The following is a 16,743-nucleotide window of genomic DNA, read 5'->3' as shown; positions in this document are numbered from 1 at the left end:
CATTTGTTACTCTCTGTCTTTGATTCTGGCCTCTTAGTGGCTCTAATTTTGGTTTTAAATCCTCAATAGATTTTTATTCTTGAAAAGAAAAAGCAGCTTTTTCTCTTCAGTTAAGGTGAAAGGGGTGGTCCTTTTCACGGGCGTGTCCCTTTTAAAGCAAACAGAATCCAGGTCACAAAGGAGTTGAGAACACAGGAAAATGCAGGAAAAATGTACATACAAGTCTACTTATGAATCAGCTTTCTGTGAAGAGTGGCATCTTCCTGGGATACGTGTGCTCAGTTTGGGCAAGGATTGGGTACAGTCACTTGGGCAACGGTGTCTGCAGATGAGCGGTCCCCAGGCCGTCGAGTCGCTGCTGGTCTGGGGGCTGCCACGCTGTCCGTGGCCGCGCCCTCCCTCCTGGCCTGGACAGCGGCTGTGGTCTGCGGGGAGCGCCTTCCGGGTACAGGACCATCCTGTCCTGTCCCCTGGGCACTGTCCACGGTCACATCCTCCCTGCTGATAGCTGCCTTACTGGCCCACCACTCCTGCCCTCTCCCCTGACCCTCCATGACCCGAGGGAGCAGGCACTCGCAGCACTGTCTGTCCGTCAGCCCCACCTTCCGTATTTTGTGAGCCAGACCACCTACTCACCCCCCTGCCTGGTCTGGCCTTAGGTCCCAGCTTCCGGCCCCTCTCTCTCGTCCTGGCCACACCAGCCTCCTCACCCTTGAGTCCTGCAGCCCCAGGGCCTTTGCACACGCAGTTTCGGCTACCTGGAACCTCTTCCCTGTCTCCCCGTGGTCCTTCCCTGTTCACGTGCTCATATGTTCACCCATCAGGACATGACCCGGCTCTGTAGCACCCACTGCATCTCAAACACCAAGGTTTCACTTGGCTGCTGACCATGGCCGCAGGGCGGGCAGGGGCTGTGCCCCAGCAGGGCCACAGCCCCTGGTAAACAAAGGTTGGATGAACTACACATTAGGAGTTTAAATCTAACTCCTTCAAATCATCTGGTGCTTCCCATTAAAATGAACCCGGAACCCAGACTCCAGGTCCCCAGCCCCCAGGGCCGCCCCCCGCATCCCCGCTGCCTGGACTGCCTGTTCCTTCCGCCCGGGGCCTCTGCGCTAGCCCTGTTCCCACTGCTGCACCTCCCCTCTCCAGCCCCGGGGGTCCAGCCCTGCGGCTTCCCCATCTTCTGAGGTCATGGGTGGCTCTGACCATCACAGCTTCCTGGCAAACCTGCACCCGCAGGCTCTGTGCCCCCCGCCTGAGGGCAGCCCCATTGCTGGGCGACATGGCCTGTGACTGGCTCTGGAGGTTAACCCCAGCAAGGGGTCTCCTGGCCTCTGGTTACAGGCTCGGCTCAGGCCCAGGCTGTGCCCCTGCTCCATCCAGGTGGACTCGCGGGCTGAGGGGCAGCCTTTTAACTTCCTCAACAGTGTCTTTTAAAACGCAAAAATGTTTAGTATTTTTAATCTTGATGAAGTCTGGCTTATCAGGTTTTTTCTTTTAGCTGTTGTGCTTTTGTTGTTGTATCTGAGAAATCATTACCTAACTCCGGTCACAAAGAATTATTCCTATGTTTTCGTCCGCGTGTCTCAGATTGGCCTCGCGCTCAGGTGTGCGGTGCTCTGAGTCGGCTCCTGTGCGTGGCGGGAGGCGGTCTCTGTCTACCAGGACCACGCGGCCTGCAAGCCCGCCCTCAGTGCTCTCTCAGGCATGACCTCCATCCTGGGGCCTTTCACGCTGGAAGGGCTGGTTTCTGGGTTCTCACCAATCTCGGCCCGGTCAGCCCCTCCTCCTGCCCCCTGATTCGGCCGTGGGTCCCATGTGGGCAGCACCAGCCGTGGGCCCTTCTGGACTGGTCTCATCCAACCGCCCGCGGCCCTTCTCCCCTCCCCACTGATGCGCAGTCCTCCCCCGCTTCTCACCCCGTGACTCCGTGACTCCGTGACCCCGTGATCCCGCGACCCGGGGCTCCTCACTCCAGCTCTGCATGCAGGGCCTGCTAGGGAGGCGAGAGGTATGCGGTTATCGCCGTGAGTTCTAGAAAAGGGGGTGCTGTCTGACGCAGGGCCTTGGAGCTGTGCTTCTAACACGGACAGCGGGCCTTCCCGGGGGCTGCACGCGCTGAGCCCACTGCTCACTCGTCTCAGGGGAAGGGGCAACGCTGGGGCCGCTGTGGGGAGGGTGTCCGCACCTGTTGGCACTGGTTCATTTTCACCCAGCTGAGGAGCTGCAGTTCCCGCCTCCCACGGGAACCCGGGTGCAGTGCCGGGTGGGCCCCAGGTGGCGAGCAGCCTGGCCGCAGTAACCGCCCTGCTGTCTCTGTCCAGCCCCTTCTACGGAGAAGACTTCTACTGCGAGATCCCGCGGAGCTTCCGCCACCTGTCCTTCTACGTTTTCGACAGAGACGTGTTCCGGAGGGACTCCATCATAGGTAGGTGCAGACAGGCTTTCCTTGTTCTCCCCGCCTCCTCCAAACAGTCTTGTCCTGGCGGGATCGGGGCGCCTCTTTTGGACACCCCGTTCTGAGCTAGTCATGCCTGCATTTTCCACCTGCCCTTGCTGGCTGTTCCAGACCCCGCCTGCCAGCCTATGCAGGGTGACAGCCCATAAGTGGGGACACTGGGACATGCCAGCAGAAGTTTTGAGGCTATCCTTCGAGGCAAAGGTGGGCGCCCCCGAACGACTTCCAAGGGCTTCTTGAAGGGGCCAGTGTGCCAGGTGACCCTCCCCCTGTCCCCAGGCCTTGCAGGTTCCTGACCCTCAGCACCTCTCCATGGAGGGTTGGGTGGTATTGGGGTGCTCTCAGACCTGTTGGGGTACACTCAGATGTACTAGGGTGCTCTCGGACATGTTGGGGTGCTCTCGGGGCACTAGCGTCCTAGAGAGGGTGAGCCCACCTTGAATGTGGAGGAGCCAAGAGCCGCCAGTCTGGCAAGTACAGCTCTGTCCCAGGAAAACCCTGTCTGTCCCCCGAGGCACCAGAGTTAGACCAGAGCAGCCCCGCGTGGGCCTAGCTGTGGCCGTGGGACCCGAGCTGACTGCTGGTGGCCTGGCCACTCCTGGCAGGAGGCATCTGGGTGCTCACCTCCTGGGCAGAGCAATGGAGTCTGACGTGCACCTGACCCTGCAGACTCTGTGTCACCATGTCCCCCACTCCTGGGGCGTCCCACCAGCTCCTCGCCACCCACACGTGGCTGGTCAGGCGTGTTTGCATCCAGGCCAGCAGCACTCAAGACAGGTGGCCACTCCCTGCAGCTCTGTCTGTCCCCAGCCCTACCTCGCACCGCCCTCGTGGGTGGTTTTTCCTAAGCTCTCAGGCCCCGCAGGCCCCAGGGTTGTGTCTGGCATGCTGGTCTCATGGTGGCCACTAAAGGTTCATCACTGCCTGGTAAACCCGCACCTGCCCCCCCCACCCCCGCTGACCCGCCAGGTCCACAATGGGAGCCACCCTTCTCCCTATCCCCGTGGCAGCCAGCTCTTCCGGCTTGGCCCTCGCCCCTCCAGCCGCTCCCCTCTCCCATACCAGAGCTGTGTGTTCTCTGCCTGACTGTCAGCATCTCCTCCCAGTTTAAAGCTGACCACTGGCTCCCACGGCACGAAGAGAAAGCTCCAAAGAGGGTCAGGGCCCAGAAATGACCATCATTTCTCTGCCACACCTGGCAGCAGCCGGTCAGCAGTCACTGAATGTTTGTCCAGAGAATGGACAACTTTTGAAGATGCCTCTGTACATTATATTTATCCCATTTTAGAAATTCAGTGTGTTTTATAGATAGTTTCCCATCTAAAGAAACCCTTTTCTGGAGTTAGAGCCTGATTTACACAAAAACAGAGAGAAATGGCCAAATTTGAGGCCACACTGCATGGTGTGTCCTGGAGAAGGAAGTCCATACTCCCTAGTGTGCATTTAAGACCTTTGATAATCTGACCCAGATTGTTCTCTGGGCTTAACTTCCCCACGTCCACTCTACCACTATACGTCTCTCACCATAAACACACGTAGAACCAACACCTGCACGGCCTTGACCTACACCATCTGCCTGTCACACCCTAGTGACACTGGTAGCCTTTTTACTGCATCTCAGTCTTCTGAATCTCACTAGTCCTGTAGGGATGAGCTCAGATGTAGCCACGTGTTCTCTGCAGCCGAGCAGTGTATAAAGTCCAAGTTCCCAGGCCCCATCCGTGCAGTGGACCCAGGTTGCCAGGGGCTGAACCTGGAATTCCACCCAGTTCCTCAGGTGGCTCTTACAGTCAAAAGGAAACAGCACGTGCTGAGTCCTTCTGTAGCCAGGCCCCATGCTGCATGAGCCTTTCAGTCACCCCAGGAGGGAGGTATCACCCCTACTTGCTGAGGCTCAGAGAGGATTAGACACTTGCCTAAAGGTGCACAGTCAGTGACCCAACATCTGTCCTACGCAGAGATGTGGGAGGAAGGTCGGCAGAGACGTGGGAGCAGAGGGTTATGTCCACACTGACCTGGTCGTTCCGTGAGGCCCCTGTGGTGGCCTCCCCTGCCATCACCTCAGAACTCGCTCCCGCTGGTTTCATCCCACCAATGTGTGGAAGGCAGCTTCACAGGGTTTGTCTAAATATTTCGTGTTTAATCAAGCCTTCAGATTTGTGCTTTCCCGAGACTCTGGGCACCGGCCATGTGGAGCAAAAGCTCTCCTGAGCCTGAGTGGCCCTGTCTGACCGCAGGGCAGGGAGCAGCGGCACCAGATCCGCCATGTCTGCGGCAGAGACGGGGCTGGCAGGGTGACAGACACATCCCCCTCACCTGCTCCCTCCAGGGGCCCCCCTCCACCCGCCCTGACCCCAGGCTCTGTCACCAGGCTCCCTTTTTAGGACCGTGGTCCTTCCTGGGTCATGGTGGCTTATTTCCTGCCCGGACTCACCTCCTGCTGTCCAGCGGGTGCGCCGAGGTTTGTCCCAAGGGGAAAGGGAAGGGCCCGAGCACTCAGCTGAAGTTGACATTCTGCTGGATGAAGCTGGCTCAGATTTTACCAGAATGAAGAGTTTGATTAATCCTTGGAGCCTGTGTGAGCTTTTTCTGAGTGGCAATCCTGAGGAAAAGAAATTTTAAAGTATCTTAATTTTAATCAGAGAGCTTGCTCGAATTGGTTCTGCAGTTATGTCCCCTCAAAATAATCAAGTTGGTTATTAATCGTTCTGTTGAAGGCATTGCTATTTTTAAAGATAACCAGCAAAATCATGGTTTATCAATTCCTGGTGGCTTTAAATTGAGGGTGTGTCCCACGCAGCCAGATCCAGATGCTTTCACTGTCACTCTCACAGCTGCAGAAGTAAGAGGCTGTCGGGACCTCCAGGGGTAATTTAAAGTTATGACTAGTAATCATGTTGTTACTGGGATGAGAAACCAAGTTCTAGGGTATAAATTTGTGTCATGGAAACAAGCAGTGTCTGCCGTGGGGCCCCCAGCACCGCCTGCCCCACTTCAGGTTCCCTGATGCGGCCGCACGTGTGCCTGGCCGTGGGCTCAGGGCAGGGGTCCCAGTGAGGGTGCTGGAGACGCAGGCGTGGAGGTGAGGCTGTACCGGCTTCGAGGGGGTGAGGGCTGGTGGGACTTAAGTAGGGGGAGAAGACAGGGCCCCCCGTCCCTCCCCCGCTCTGCCGGCCTCCTCTCCCAGGGGACTGGCTCGTACCACCAGCCCCTCTGTCCCTCCAGCCCCAGAGCCGGAGGGGCATCTGCAGTTTCTCTCTTCGGAGGGGAGGGGAGTGAAGTGAGACCTTTATTCCTTTGTTCCTAAGCAAGGTTTATTGAGGTATCGTTTATAGATGGCGAATTCACTCTTGTCAGGGGTAGAGTTTGTGGTGTCCCCCAGTGTGCACCGGGCTGTAACAGCACCACGATTAGGGAGACTCTCCCTCCCCAGAAACTCCCGTGGCCCCGGGAGTTGGCTTCCTCCTCGCATGCCTGCCCATGGCAACCGCGACCTGGTATCTATTTCTTGTCCACATGCATGAAACCACGGAATGTGGCCATGGCACCAGCTGCCCCGCCCAACACCGTCCTCTCTGCGTGTCCGTCGCGCAGACCTGCCGCGTCCATCCAGTCATCACCTGATGAGCGCTAGGGTTGTGTCCACTGTTAACATTCTTGCCCAGGTCTTTGTGTTTCCATTCTCTTAAAAAACACCCAGGAGTCGGGCTGCAGGGCACCCCTGCCGTCCCTGAATTGACCGCTTTGCCTGAGGGTTTGTTTGCACCAAGGCATTTGAGAAGGAGCAGACGCAGGGGAATCCCTCCGTCCTAAGGTCAGCGGAGCACACACTCGGGCAGAAGCTGACGAGGCCGCCCTAGACCCTGTCAGCCCCAAGGGGCCGCCGAGGAACCCGCACCCAGACCTTGCTGACCCGCTCTCCAGAGCATCAGTTCCCATGTGCAGTCACCTTCCTGGAAACTCCAGTCCTTTTCCTGTTTCTCGTTGTGTCTCTGAAAATTGGTGGTGGTTGTTTCAGGTTAGGTTGCTGCAAGGTGCAGCCACCTCTTTGAGTTGCTCATCACCGAGTTCCCACAGGCACATCTGAGATTCACACGTGGATAAACTTCCGTTTGCTTTTCTCCTGTCAACCTTCCTTGTTCCCGGAGAACCTAGAAGGGCAGAAGGGAACGGCTTTTCCTCCCCGGGGGTGTGTGTTTGCCTCTGCAGGGAACCACCGGACTGCCTTTCTGGCCGCACCGTTCTGGATTCTCTCTAGCGCTTAGTGTCGCCCGCTTCTGTTTTTAATTCCCTTGCCGTCCTAGTGTGTGCAGCGTCGTTTGTGATGAAGCATGGTGTCGGGCGCCCTCTCATACGCTGGCCTACCGCCTCTCTCGTCTGTGGGGAGTGGTTCACGCCTTTTGCCCTTCCAGCTGGGCTGTGCCCTCACTGAGGTCACAGCTCTTTTCAGCGCGTGCCGGACGCAGCCCTTTACCAGGCGTGTTTCGCAGGTATCTTCTTCTAGTTTGTGGCTTGTTTTCTCATTTTCTTACCAGTGTCTTTTGAAGAGAGAAGCTCTTAATTTTGGTGAAGTCCAGTTTATCAAATTTCTTTCTTTTATGGTCTGTATTTTTGGTGTCATGCCTAAGAAATCTTTGCCTGCCCCAGGGTTTTGAAGATCTTGTCTTTTCTTCTAGAAGGCTTTTGGTTCTAGCTCTTACATTTAAGTTTATTTCGAGTGACAGGAGGAAGTCAGGGTTCATATCTTCCCTCACGGACGTGCTGCTGAGTTCCCTCAGCGCCTTTTGAAAACCAAGTGACTGTGTGTGTGTTGGGGGTGGGGGTCTCCTCTGGCTCCTCCGTGCTGTTGCACTGACACAGCTGTGCTCCTTCCACTGTCTGGATTCCCGTATCTTCATGGCAAGTGTTAAACCAGCAGTGTGAGCTCTGCAACTTTGTTCTTTCCCAGACTTGTTTTGCTATTCTAGGTCCTTTGAATTATCATTTACATTTTCAATCAGCTTCTCAATTTCCGAAATAACCAAGATTGCATTGGTCTACAGATGAATTTGGGGGGAGTTAACATCTTAACAATACTGAGTCTTCAGACCTTCATGGGGTGTCTCTCCACATACTTGGGTCTTTAATTTCTCTCGTCAGTGTTTCGTGATGTTTTCAGCATGCACGTCTTGCACATACGTATATATGTATGTATATATTTTAAATTTATCCATATATTTTATGTCTTTGGTGGAGTAGACAAAGATTTCTTAGGTCATGCACCAAAAGCTCAAGCCATAAAAGCATCATTTTGTGAATGTGCTGTTGGTATCTTTTCAATTTCAGTTTTCACTGTCATCACTCGTAAGTACAAATACAGTCGGTTTTTATGTATTAACTTTGTATTCTCTGGTCTCGCTAAACACACCTAGTCTGCTAGCTTTCCTTGTGTATTTCTTGTCGATTCTGTGAACAAAGACTTTTGTTTCTTCTTCTCTGTCTGTGGGCCCTTGTTTCTCCCTCACCTGTCAGGACACCAGGTTGCACAGGAGTGATGGGAACAGCGTCTCTGCAACCGGCGCTGTCTCGAGAGTGGCCTGCGGTCCCTCCTTAAGTCTGGCCTTGGTCACCGTCCTGCAGTTTTCACCCCTGGGTACCGGCCGTCCCCACATCCTCTGATGCTGCTGTGCCTGGCTCCCTACGTCACACACCCCGTGAGCCACCTGACCGGTGCGGCACCATCAGGGGAAGTAACACGCGAGGTTTTACCGGTGGGAAGGCCGGCAGCACCACTCTGTCCACGTGGGAAAGTGAGGCCGTCTGGTGTCACTCAGGTCCATCAGGACAAGTCTGAAGGTTACGACACATCAGAGACACTTAAGCGGACGCAGATCAGGCACTGCCCAGAACGCGGCAGAGACACTGATACACCCTCGTGCATTCTTGGACGTGACGAGTCTCTAGAAGGAGGGACTGGAAGCTGCTGACAGGTGACCCCCCAGGGAACCATGTGGCAGAGAGAGACTTATTCCTGGCTGCGTCTTACATCCTTTTGAATGCCTCAGACTTTGTACTGTGTTCCTGTACTACCTACTTAAGTTAAATTAAGTACTTCCAGAAATAAGGGGTAGGAACGATGTACAGGTTGTTGGAGTCGTTTGAGCATTAACTACGCGGCTGCTCCCTGTCCCAGTTAAAGCTCATAAAATCATTGCAGTTACTTAAAATTTCAGACTTCAAATGGAATCCTCCCGTCTAGCTGAAGTCCATGGAGTCTGAGGGTTTCTTTATCCTTTTTCACTGAAACATATTACCCAATTCAGTTCCAGGAAACTTCTGATTCTTGTGGCTTTGTTCCTGCAAGATTCAAAATCATATCCCATTGGGAAAAAGGGTGGGGTTTGCAGGAGCCAAGCGGAGAGGGACACGTCTTCTCTGGGGGGGCTTTACCTCGTGACAGGGTGCACTGGGGGTGGTCTGAGGTGGCGGGGCCCACATCAGGGCCGGGCAGGACACCCCCACGGCGAGGAGGAGGGGGGTTGGAGGTGGTGGGGGAGCCTGCGGTGGGCCCCAGGGAGCCGTCCTGCCCTCAAAACTGGACGCTGATTGGCAGGGCCCCGCAGACCTGTAACAGACGTCTCTGAATTTCTGTGGTGCGCCCTCTCCACAGCCCATGCCTGCTGTATTTTCTGCCCGCTGCCTCCCCCTTCCATCGCTCCCGCCCGCTGACTCCATGTGCCGTGGCCTCAACCCCTGTGAGGTCCGTGGCTGGGCAGGATTCGGCTCTGGGCGGCCCTGCGTGGCTAGAGCTGAGTGCTGGTGTTGACTTGAAGTGCCAGGTGTGCTGCGTTCCCTCTGCAAGTGGACGGGAGGACTGGCCTTCAGCTAACAGGCCCTGGCCTTCCCCTGGCTGCGTGCCGGTGTGGGAGGTGAGCAGACGAGCCAAGGCAAAGATGCCGAGACGCCAAGTGGACAGTGAGCGCTGCACTGTAGCTCGCACAAGCACGCACATTTCCACGGAGTCCCCAGCAGAGCCTCCCGCTGCCGCCGCCCCGCTCGGCTCTGCTGCGCGGGTGTTGCCGAGCCGGGGGCCATGCTCTGCTGGGGCAGACGTGGCACCTTCAGGATGAAACAGGCATGTGCTGATCTTACGGAGGAGGATGTGGCCTTGTCACTCTGCCCGGTTACGTGTTCTGGACTTTACCGTGTGAGACAGTTGGCCATGATCCTGGAGCGCTTTTGCTCACAGCCTTGTTGTGGGGGGCTTGTTCCCTCTCGTGACCACGTTTCCCTGCTGATGTTCCAGGAAAGGTGGCCATTCGGAAGGAGGACCTGCCGAAGTACCACAATAGGGACACCTGGTTCCAGCTGCAGCACGTGGACGCGGACTCCGAGGTGCAGGTGAGGCCCTCGCCGAGCCGCGGGGCACGGGAGCCTCGGGGTGGAAGAGACTCTGGTTGTGGGTGAAGAAAGGGGTATGGGGTTCTGGCCGCCACCGAGATGACGGCTGGCAAGCTATGCCCTCCACGTAGTGAGTGTTGGCATGTTAATTTTGTCTGCCCTGCTGATTATCGTCAGACTTAGTCATGCAGCTTAAAAAAGTAAAATACGGAAGGCCTAACACATAACTGAAAGTGAACAGAAAACGTGGGGAATACACAACAAAGCTGAGCCTGGTTGGCTGGAGGGGGGCACCCGTGGGTTACTGAGCCGCTCACACTCAGCAGAGCAGGGTTGGAGCTGGAAGAAATGAGGGAGTAACGAAGCCCCCGTGGTCTGGGCGTCCCTGGGCTCACCCGGCTTCCCTTGACCGGGGGGGCGCTCCCCAGAGCTGGGAGTTTCTCCCCCGCAGGGCCCTTCCTGGGTTGGACCCCCCCACGCTCAGCGTGCAGGAGATGCCCAGCGGGAGTTCACCTGCACCTTCTCTGCTCTTGCCACCTGGCTTGTGTGGTTTCCAGCCAGAGCTGCCCGGAGCCCAGGCCAGAGCTGCCCGGAGCCCAGGCCAGAGCCTGGAGTCTTGGGACCGGGCCGGCACTGAGCTCAGGGAGGCTTCAGGTGCTGGTCTTCTGTAAAGCAGGCTGTGTCACGGACAAAATGCCTGGGGTGCACAGGCCCCTGGCAGTCACGGGGGTCATCCCCAAACTTGCACCCAGAAGGACTTACTGAGGAGCTGAGCCAATCAGCCGTCGTGAGGGTGCCTCACACCTGATCAGTTCTGACCAGGGGCCCACGCCCGCTGCAGAAACTGGGGGACGCCAGAATCCCTGCAGAACCGATGACGGTGCCCACCTGACAGCTTGGGGGACCCTGACACAGAAGGTCAGTGGCACCCACTCTGCTCAGGTACCCCAGAAACTGCGCCTTCAGAAGGCGGCTCCCGGAGCAGGAGCACCTGTTGGGACTGGACTTGCTCTCGGTGCGGATGCTCCCGCACTGGAGGCTCGCGGGGCCACGTGGAGAGCAGCGACCCACGTGCTCTCCCCGCGTTTAGTCCCCAGATTCAAGTTCACTTTTATTGCTGAGCATAGCTTTTCCTTTTTCTTGATTTTTTTTTTAAACTTAATTTTGAAATGATTACAGATTCATAGAAAGGCTCAGAAAATACCACATGGGCAACAGTGATTAGTCTTTACATGTAAAAGGCTGTGGCTTGCCTGTTCACATGTGAAGACTGAAAATAAAAGAAAGGTGTGTCCCTTTGCTGGGTGCCCCGAGGTGACATTCGAGTAACTGGCGACCTCGGTCGTCTCATCAGTCCCATGTGTGCGGCTGCAAGCACACGTGAATCCTCTGCAGTGTCCCACATGTGTGACTATATAACGACCTCCACAGTCCAGACCCGCTGGGTCACTGCCGCCCATGTGAGTTATGCAGCCAGAGGGTGATTGACCCGGTCCTGGCGAGTGGCTCCTCCGACTGTGGTGCAGTGCTGGCACCCTGCGGATCACAGATGGTGACACCGCATTCCAGGCGCTGAGTGAGTGCTTCCCGCAGGGACTTGGTTGTCAGGCTGCCCAGGCAGCGGCCTTTCAAGGTGCAGTGATGCACCTTCCTGCAGCCACACTTCATCCCAAAATGTCCCCATCACCATTTCAGAAGGACCAAGGACAGCACAGTGTCTCGAGCCATCTGCTCAGTGACTCACAGTTAAAGGTGTCAGAAAGGAAGTGTCATACAACTAGGGTCAATGGGAGACCAGTGAGTCACAGACAAAACGGGGGGGAAAGGTGACTTAAAGAAACTGTGGTATATTTGTGCAGTGGAATACTACTCAGCCATAAAAAAGATGAAATAATGCCATGTGCAGCAACATAGTTGGGCCTAGAGATTGTCATTCTAAGTGAAGTAAGCCAGAAAAGGAAAGTAAAATACCATATGATGTCATTTATATGTGGAATCTAAAAAAATGGCCCATAGGAATTTATTTACAAAACAGAAAGAGACTCAAGGACGTGTGGTTACCAGGGAGGGGAAGAGGGGGAAGGGGTTAAATTAGGAGTTCAGGATTAACAGATTCACACTGCCATATCGAAACAGATGAACAGCAAGGTCCTGCAGTACAGCACCGGGGACTGCATTCAATAGCTTGTAATAACCCGTAACAGAAAAGAATCTGAGGAAGAATATATGTATGTACATCTGTCTGTCTATATATACACATATAACTTAAATCACTTTGCTGCACGCCTTAAACATTGTAAATCAACTACACTGCAAAAAAATTTTTTTAAAGATTCTGACTTGCCCTGGAGCCGACATTTTATAGGTCTCCAGTAACCTGCTTGGTTCACAACACCAGCCCCTCTGCTCCTTCCCTGGCCTGGGCTGGGCAGCTTCAGGGCGAGGCTGTCGGCAGGGACGGGACAGCCCCTCCTGCGGTCCCTGCTGGGCTGTGGGCACAGCAGCTAGAACTCTGGCACCACCCTCCTGTCCAGAAGGGCCCCTCCCAACTCCTCCAAGGACGCACGGCCGCCACTATCTCTGCCTAGCACCACTTCTGTCAGATTTGGCCCCCAAGGGAGACACGGAGGAGCTGCCCCAGCAAAGCCACGGTCCTGCCGGCTGGTTCTCAATCCTCACAGTGACACTCTGCGTCACACGTCCTTTTTTAAGGACTCCCCGACAACCAGGGTCTGCAGTCTTCCATTACAAGGACCCGGAGGTCTCTCTGTGGGAGGAGGGTGCAGCCCCTTTCCCCTGGACGGAGGTCCTGCTTCTCTGGGGTCTGCCCTCCCCGCCTCTGCCCCCCTCAACAGTCTTGGCCCCGGCGGAGGGTGCAGGGCTCCAGTCTGGCCTCTCAGGCCCCATAGACAAGGATCAGCCGGCAGGACGCACCTGCTGCTGTGCCCACGTCTGCCCACAGCCACGGCGTCCCCTCCCCAGGCCAGGGGTCGATGCCTTCCTGAGGAAAAAGGACTGGAACCACTGGTGCCTTTTCTCTCTTAATTAATAAACTTTATTTTTCTAGCAGTTTTTGGGCAGAAAGTGCAAGGAGCTCCATGTCTCCCCGCCCCCGCCGCCCGGTGTCGGCGTCTGGCGGTGCACTTGCGACACTGACGCACCGGTGTTCGCTGAAGTCCAGGCCCATGGTGGGGGTCAGGCCTCCTGCTGCGGGTTCTGCTGGGGGACAGGTGGTACCGTCCGGATCCACCGGCAGAACCACAGGGAGTTCCATGGGGTCAGGAGTGATTCTAGTTTTAGTCATTCGTGCCTTCTTTTCCCTTCGTTTGCTTGGCTAAAAGCTTATCCGTTTTATTTATCTTTTCAAAACCCGACTTTGGTTTGTTTATTTTCTCTGTTGATTTCCTGTTTTCAGTTTCGCTGATTTCTTCTCCAGTTATTGTGTCTTTTCTTCTGCCCACTTTGGGTGTGATTTGCTGTTTTTCTGGTTTCCTAAGGTGGAGGCTTAGGTTACTGATTTTCAGGTCTGTCTTCTTCTCCAGGATGCGCAGTGACTGCCGTAAGTTTCCCTCTGAGCATTGCTTTTGCTGCATCTCACAAAGTTTGCTGTTTTATTTTCGTTTTGACTTGTGAAAAGAAATGAGTTCCAAGTATTTTTCAGTTTCTCTTGAGACGTCTGGCCTTTTGTTATTTGAAAGTGTGATGTTTGATCTCGTATTTTGGGATTTTCGAGCTTTCTTTCTGTCACTGATTTCTAGTTTAATTTCCACTGGGGTCTGAGGGTGGCCGTGAGATGATTTTCATGTTTCTAGACGTGTGTCCAGGCCCGGGGGCTCTGAACGGGTGGGCATCCTGCGTGGGTTGGTGACACTGTTCAGTCCTGGTTGCTCTTTAAGGCTTCTTATCATTGTTCTCCTCAAACAAGACCCGGGAAGGTGGTGACGTCTAAATTTTTAATGCTCTGTCCTGAGTTTTTTCTTCTCGCAGACCAACATAAATGCGAGGATTCTCCTCTGAGCCTCAGTGCCTCTTGCCTGGTCTGGAGGCCCAGACCGGCCACCTGGGCTCTGGTCGCCCTCAGCTGAGCACTGGACCTGTGGCTGCCTCCCTGGAAAGCGCTCCTGTTGGGGTCAAAACAAGTTGGGGAGCAGTTAGTTTTTAAATTTTTTATCTATAATTATTATTGTATGCATTTCTAAAGGTTACAGTTACTACAGAGTGCAAGCTCTGCCCCGTGTGTGCAGCACGTCCTCCTAGTTTGTGCCTCCCCCACCCATCTGCCCGTGGGGGCAGTTGTGTCTGTAGCTGAGCAGCTGGAGCGCAGACACCCCTGCTCATCCCGAGAACGCTTGGTGCAGAGACCGAGCCTGGAAACCGCACTTCCTGCCTGCCCCTCCGAGGGTGTGCCCCGGTCCCCTGGGCGTTGCCCCAGGTTGTTTGTGCGGAAGGTGGGCTGGGTGAGGACTGAGGTAAGCGTCTGAGCTGCAGACCCGGGGTGATTCTGGGGGGTCCGCTCCATGATGTACGGTCTGTGTTCTGTTTCCCTCGTGCCTTCCTCCCCAAATCACCCGCACTGCAGCGAAACGAAACAGCTGACGGGTCTGCCCCTGCGGAGGGAGGGCTGCCCTAAGAGAGGAAACGCGCGGGGTCACAGGACCTGCTGGCGTGGAGCTGCCCAAACTCCTCTGGGAAAACAGGAAGCAGGGTGGCCAGCGGCCCCTCAGCCCAGCACCGGGCACCAGCGGTCAGGGCGCACCTCACCGGACACAAGCTTCGCTTCTTGGAAGCGGGTCAAGCATCGTTTGGGGACGTGTCCGTCTGAGGGCGCCCGGCGCACCTTGGGGTGGGTGAGGGACGCGAGCCTGACCAGGACTCTGTCCTCTCACGGAGATTCCTGCTGAGTTTCATGTCCGAGCTGTCAGCATCCGTGTCTCCTTTCTCTGTAGGGACCGCAGTGCCCCTGGAGGGCGGTGCCGAGCCTCGGGGTGACTGGGAAGTCCCGGCCCGCCCACGCGGGTATTGGGCAGCGTGCTGTGGCTCTTTCTCTGGGGACTTGTCTTCTCCACCCCTGCCTCCCACTCCCAGTTACCAGCCTGAGGATTTGCTCTGGGCTGGGGTCAGGGCCAGGTGAGGTCCGCCAGGAGGGCGGTGCTGCGTCGTGGACCCTGCGTCCGCACACCTGACAGGAGTGTGGGAAGATCTGGTCAGTTCGCTGGGAGGCCACTGCCCCAGCCAAGCACATGCCCGTGGTGGGCGGCACCACCCAGATCAACCCTTCACAGATGCAGACAGGACACTGCTGTCACTTGGGGCCACGCGCTATGATGCCGGCGGCTGGTCTGAGATTGCGGGACTCATCACTGGCCGTTTCACCTGCCCATCACTCCCGCCCTCCCTGCAGCCACTCTGCCATGGGTGAGGGGACAGCCAGGAAGGATAGCATGCTGCCGTGCCCGCAGCCAGGTGCCCAGGAGTCTGCTGTCCTGAGCGCCCAGTCTGCCCCGGAGGAGGCCAGCTCTGGCATCCGTGTCATCAGGGAGCCTGGGCTAGCCACCCACATCTCAGCCCACGTCAGTGTCATGGGCGTGGTGTCTGTCTGTGAGGTCAGCCTGTCCCCCAGGCTCCTGTGGCCGAGCTCTGGCCTTGGGCATCTGCTTGCTTCCAAGCTTACGATCCCAGAGGCCATTGGAGGGACGGGCTGGTTTATTCCCGAGTGAGAACGGCTTTCGTGGGGGCTTGTGTCAGCCCCCAGTGGGGGCCTGAGGGGCTGAGATGGGGCTGGGGCGACAGAGGTGTCACCCTGACCCATGTCACCACCGGATCCTCGTTCCTTTTTTGTTTTCTGAGCCAGTGGATCCCGGAGCCTCTGGTCTGGAGGCGTGGCTCTAGCTAGGGTGCTCCCTGCACCCCTCCACCCCCCTGGTGGGCCCCTCCTCATAATCAGTGCTGCTGGCATTTTCTCGAAACACTTTTCTGGTGGCTCACCCCAAGCCCAGAAACAGCGGCAGGACGACTCTGGTACCGTTTAGACCTCACCGTGGGAGCTGCCTTTTCTGGGGCAGAGGAGCCCCTTGTCCTGGGACAGCAGCTGGTCCAGACCCTATGCTGCTGGCCAGGCCAAGCCCGGAACTGGGGTTTCTTCTGGAGAGGCCAGCACGTTCTCTGGGCAGACGCCCTGGGCTGGGCAGGAGTGGACAGAGCGCCAGGTGGCCAGTCGCTCGGAAAGGAGGGGAGAGGCTGCTCAGGGCCGGGGAGGGGTATCTCTGCCTCTGCCGAGGGGAATTGTAGAGCAGTGACAGGAGGCATCCTGCCCCCCCACCCCTGTGCCCCCGGCAGCCGGCATCCCACCATGTCCCTGGTCCTCCTGAGACAAGGCGGCCATCACTGGCTCCCCAAGCTGCCGAGCCCGGAGTTTAGTCAGAAGGCGCTTCAGGACGATAGATCCTGTTGAGTTCCATGTCTGATTCTCACCCGGAAACACTTGTGTTCTGCCTCCTCTGGCTGGACTTTTGGGAGCTGGCCTGTCTGCTTCTGTCTTCGTGGCCCCACTCGCTGTGTGGCCCCATCCTGCCCTGTGACTCGCCAATCTGCCCTCTTTCCGGATGCACCCAGGATCCTTGACTTCCCTCCTGAAGAGCAGGACTCGGGTTCCTGGCCTCTGGTCCGACCTCGGGTGGGCACAGAAGCATCGGGTCATGGGGCAGAGCTGCGCCACCTCCCCAAGGCTGCGGGGGCAGCGGAGTGAACACAGCCCAAAGCGACAGCCACACTCTGAGCTGCTGCTCCTGGAGCGCCTGCTGCTCCCGGAGCGCCTGCTCTTTGTGCTGTTTGACCAGCTGTCAGCGGAGCTGGAGCCTTTAACTCTCAGGGATCCAAATTTGGCGGGTGGACATGCGGCAGAC

General features: G+C 56.5%; 1 protein-coding gene across 6 annotated transcripts in view; it reads left to right on the top strand.

Moving 5' to 3' along the window:
* RASA3 (RAS p21 protein activator 3) overlaps nucleotides 1-16,743 on the top strand; it is a 78,180-nt gene that overhangs the window by 35,331 nt on the left and 26,106 nt on the right. For 5 of the 6 annotated variants that reach the window (XM_074378621.1, XM_074378619.1, XM_074378620.1 and 2 more), the window contains 2 exons: nucleotides 2,328-2,431; nucleotides 9,747-9,841. In XM_074378621.1, the coding sequence (XP_074234722.1) occupies nucleotides 2,328-2,431; nucleotides 9,747-9,841 (199 nt within the window). The remainder of the gene's footprint in view (nucleotides 1-2,327; nucleotides 2,432-9,746; nucleotides 9,842-16,743) is intronic. The other variant, XM_074378624.1, reaches the window with a different exon arrangement.

This window comes from Camelus bactrianus, chromosome 14 (genome assembly GCF_048773025.1).
Source record: "Camelus bactrianus isolate YW-2024 breed Bactrian camel chromosome 14, ASM4877302v1, whole genome shotgun sequence".
Lineage (NCBI taxonomy): Eukaryota > Metazoa > Chordata > Mammalia > Artiodactyla > Camelidae > Camelus > Camelus bactrianus.
Note: the sequence above shows the minus strand (reverse complement) of the source record. Positions and strands in the feature narration are given on the sequence as shown.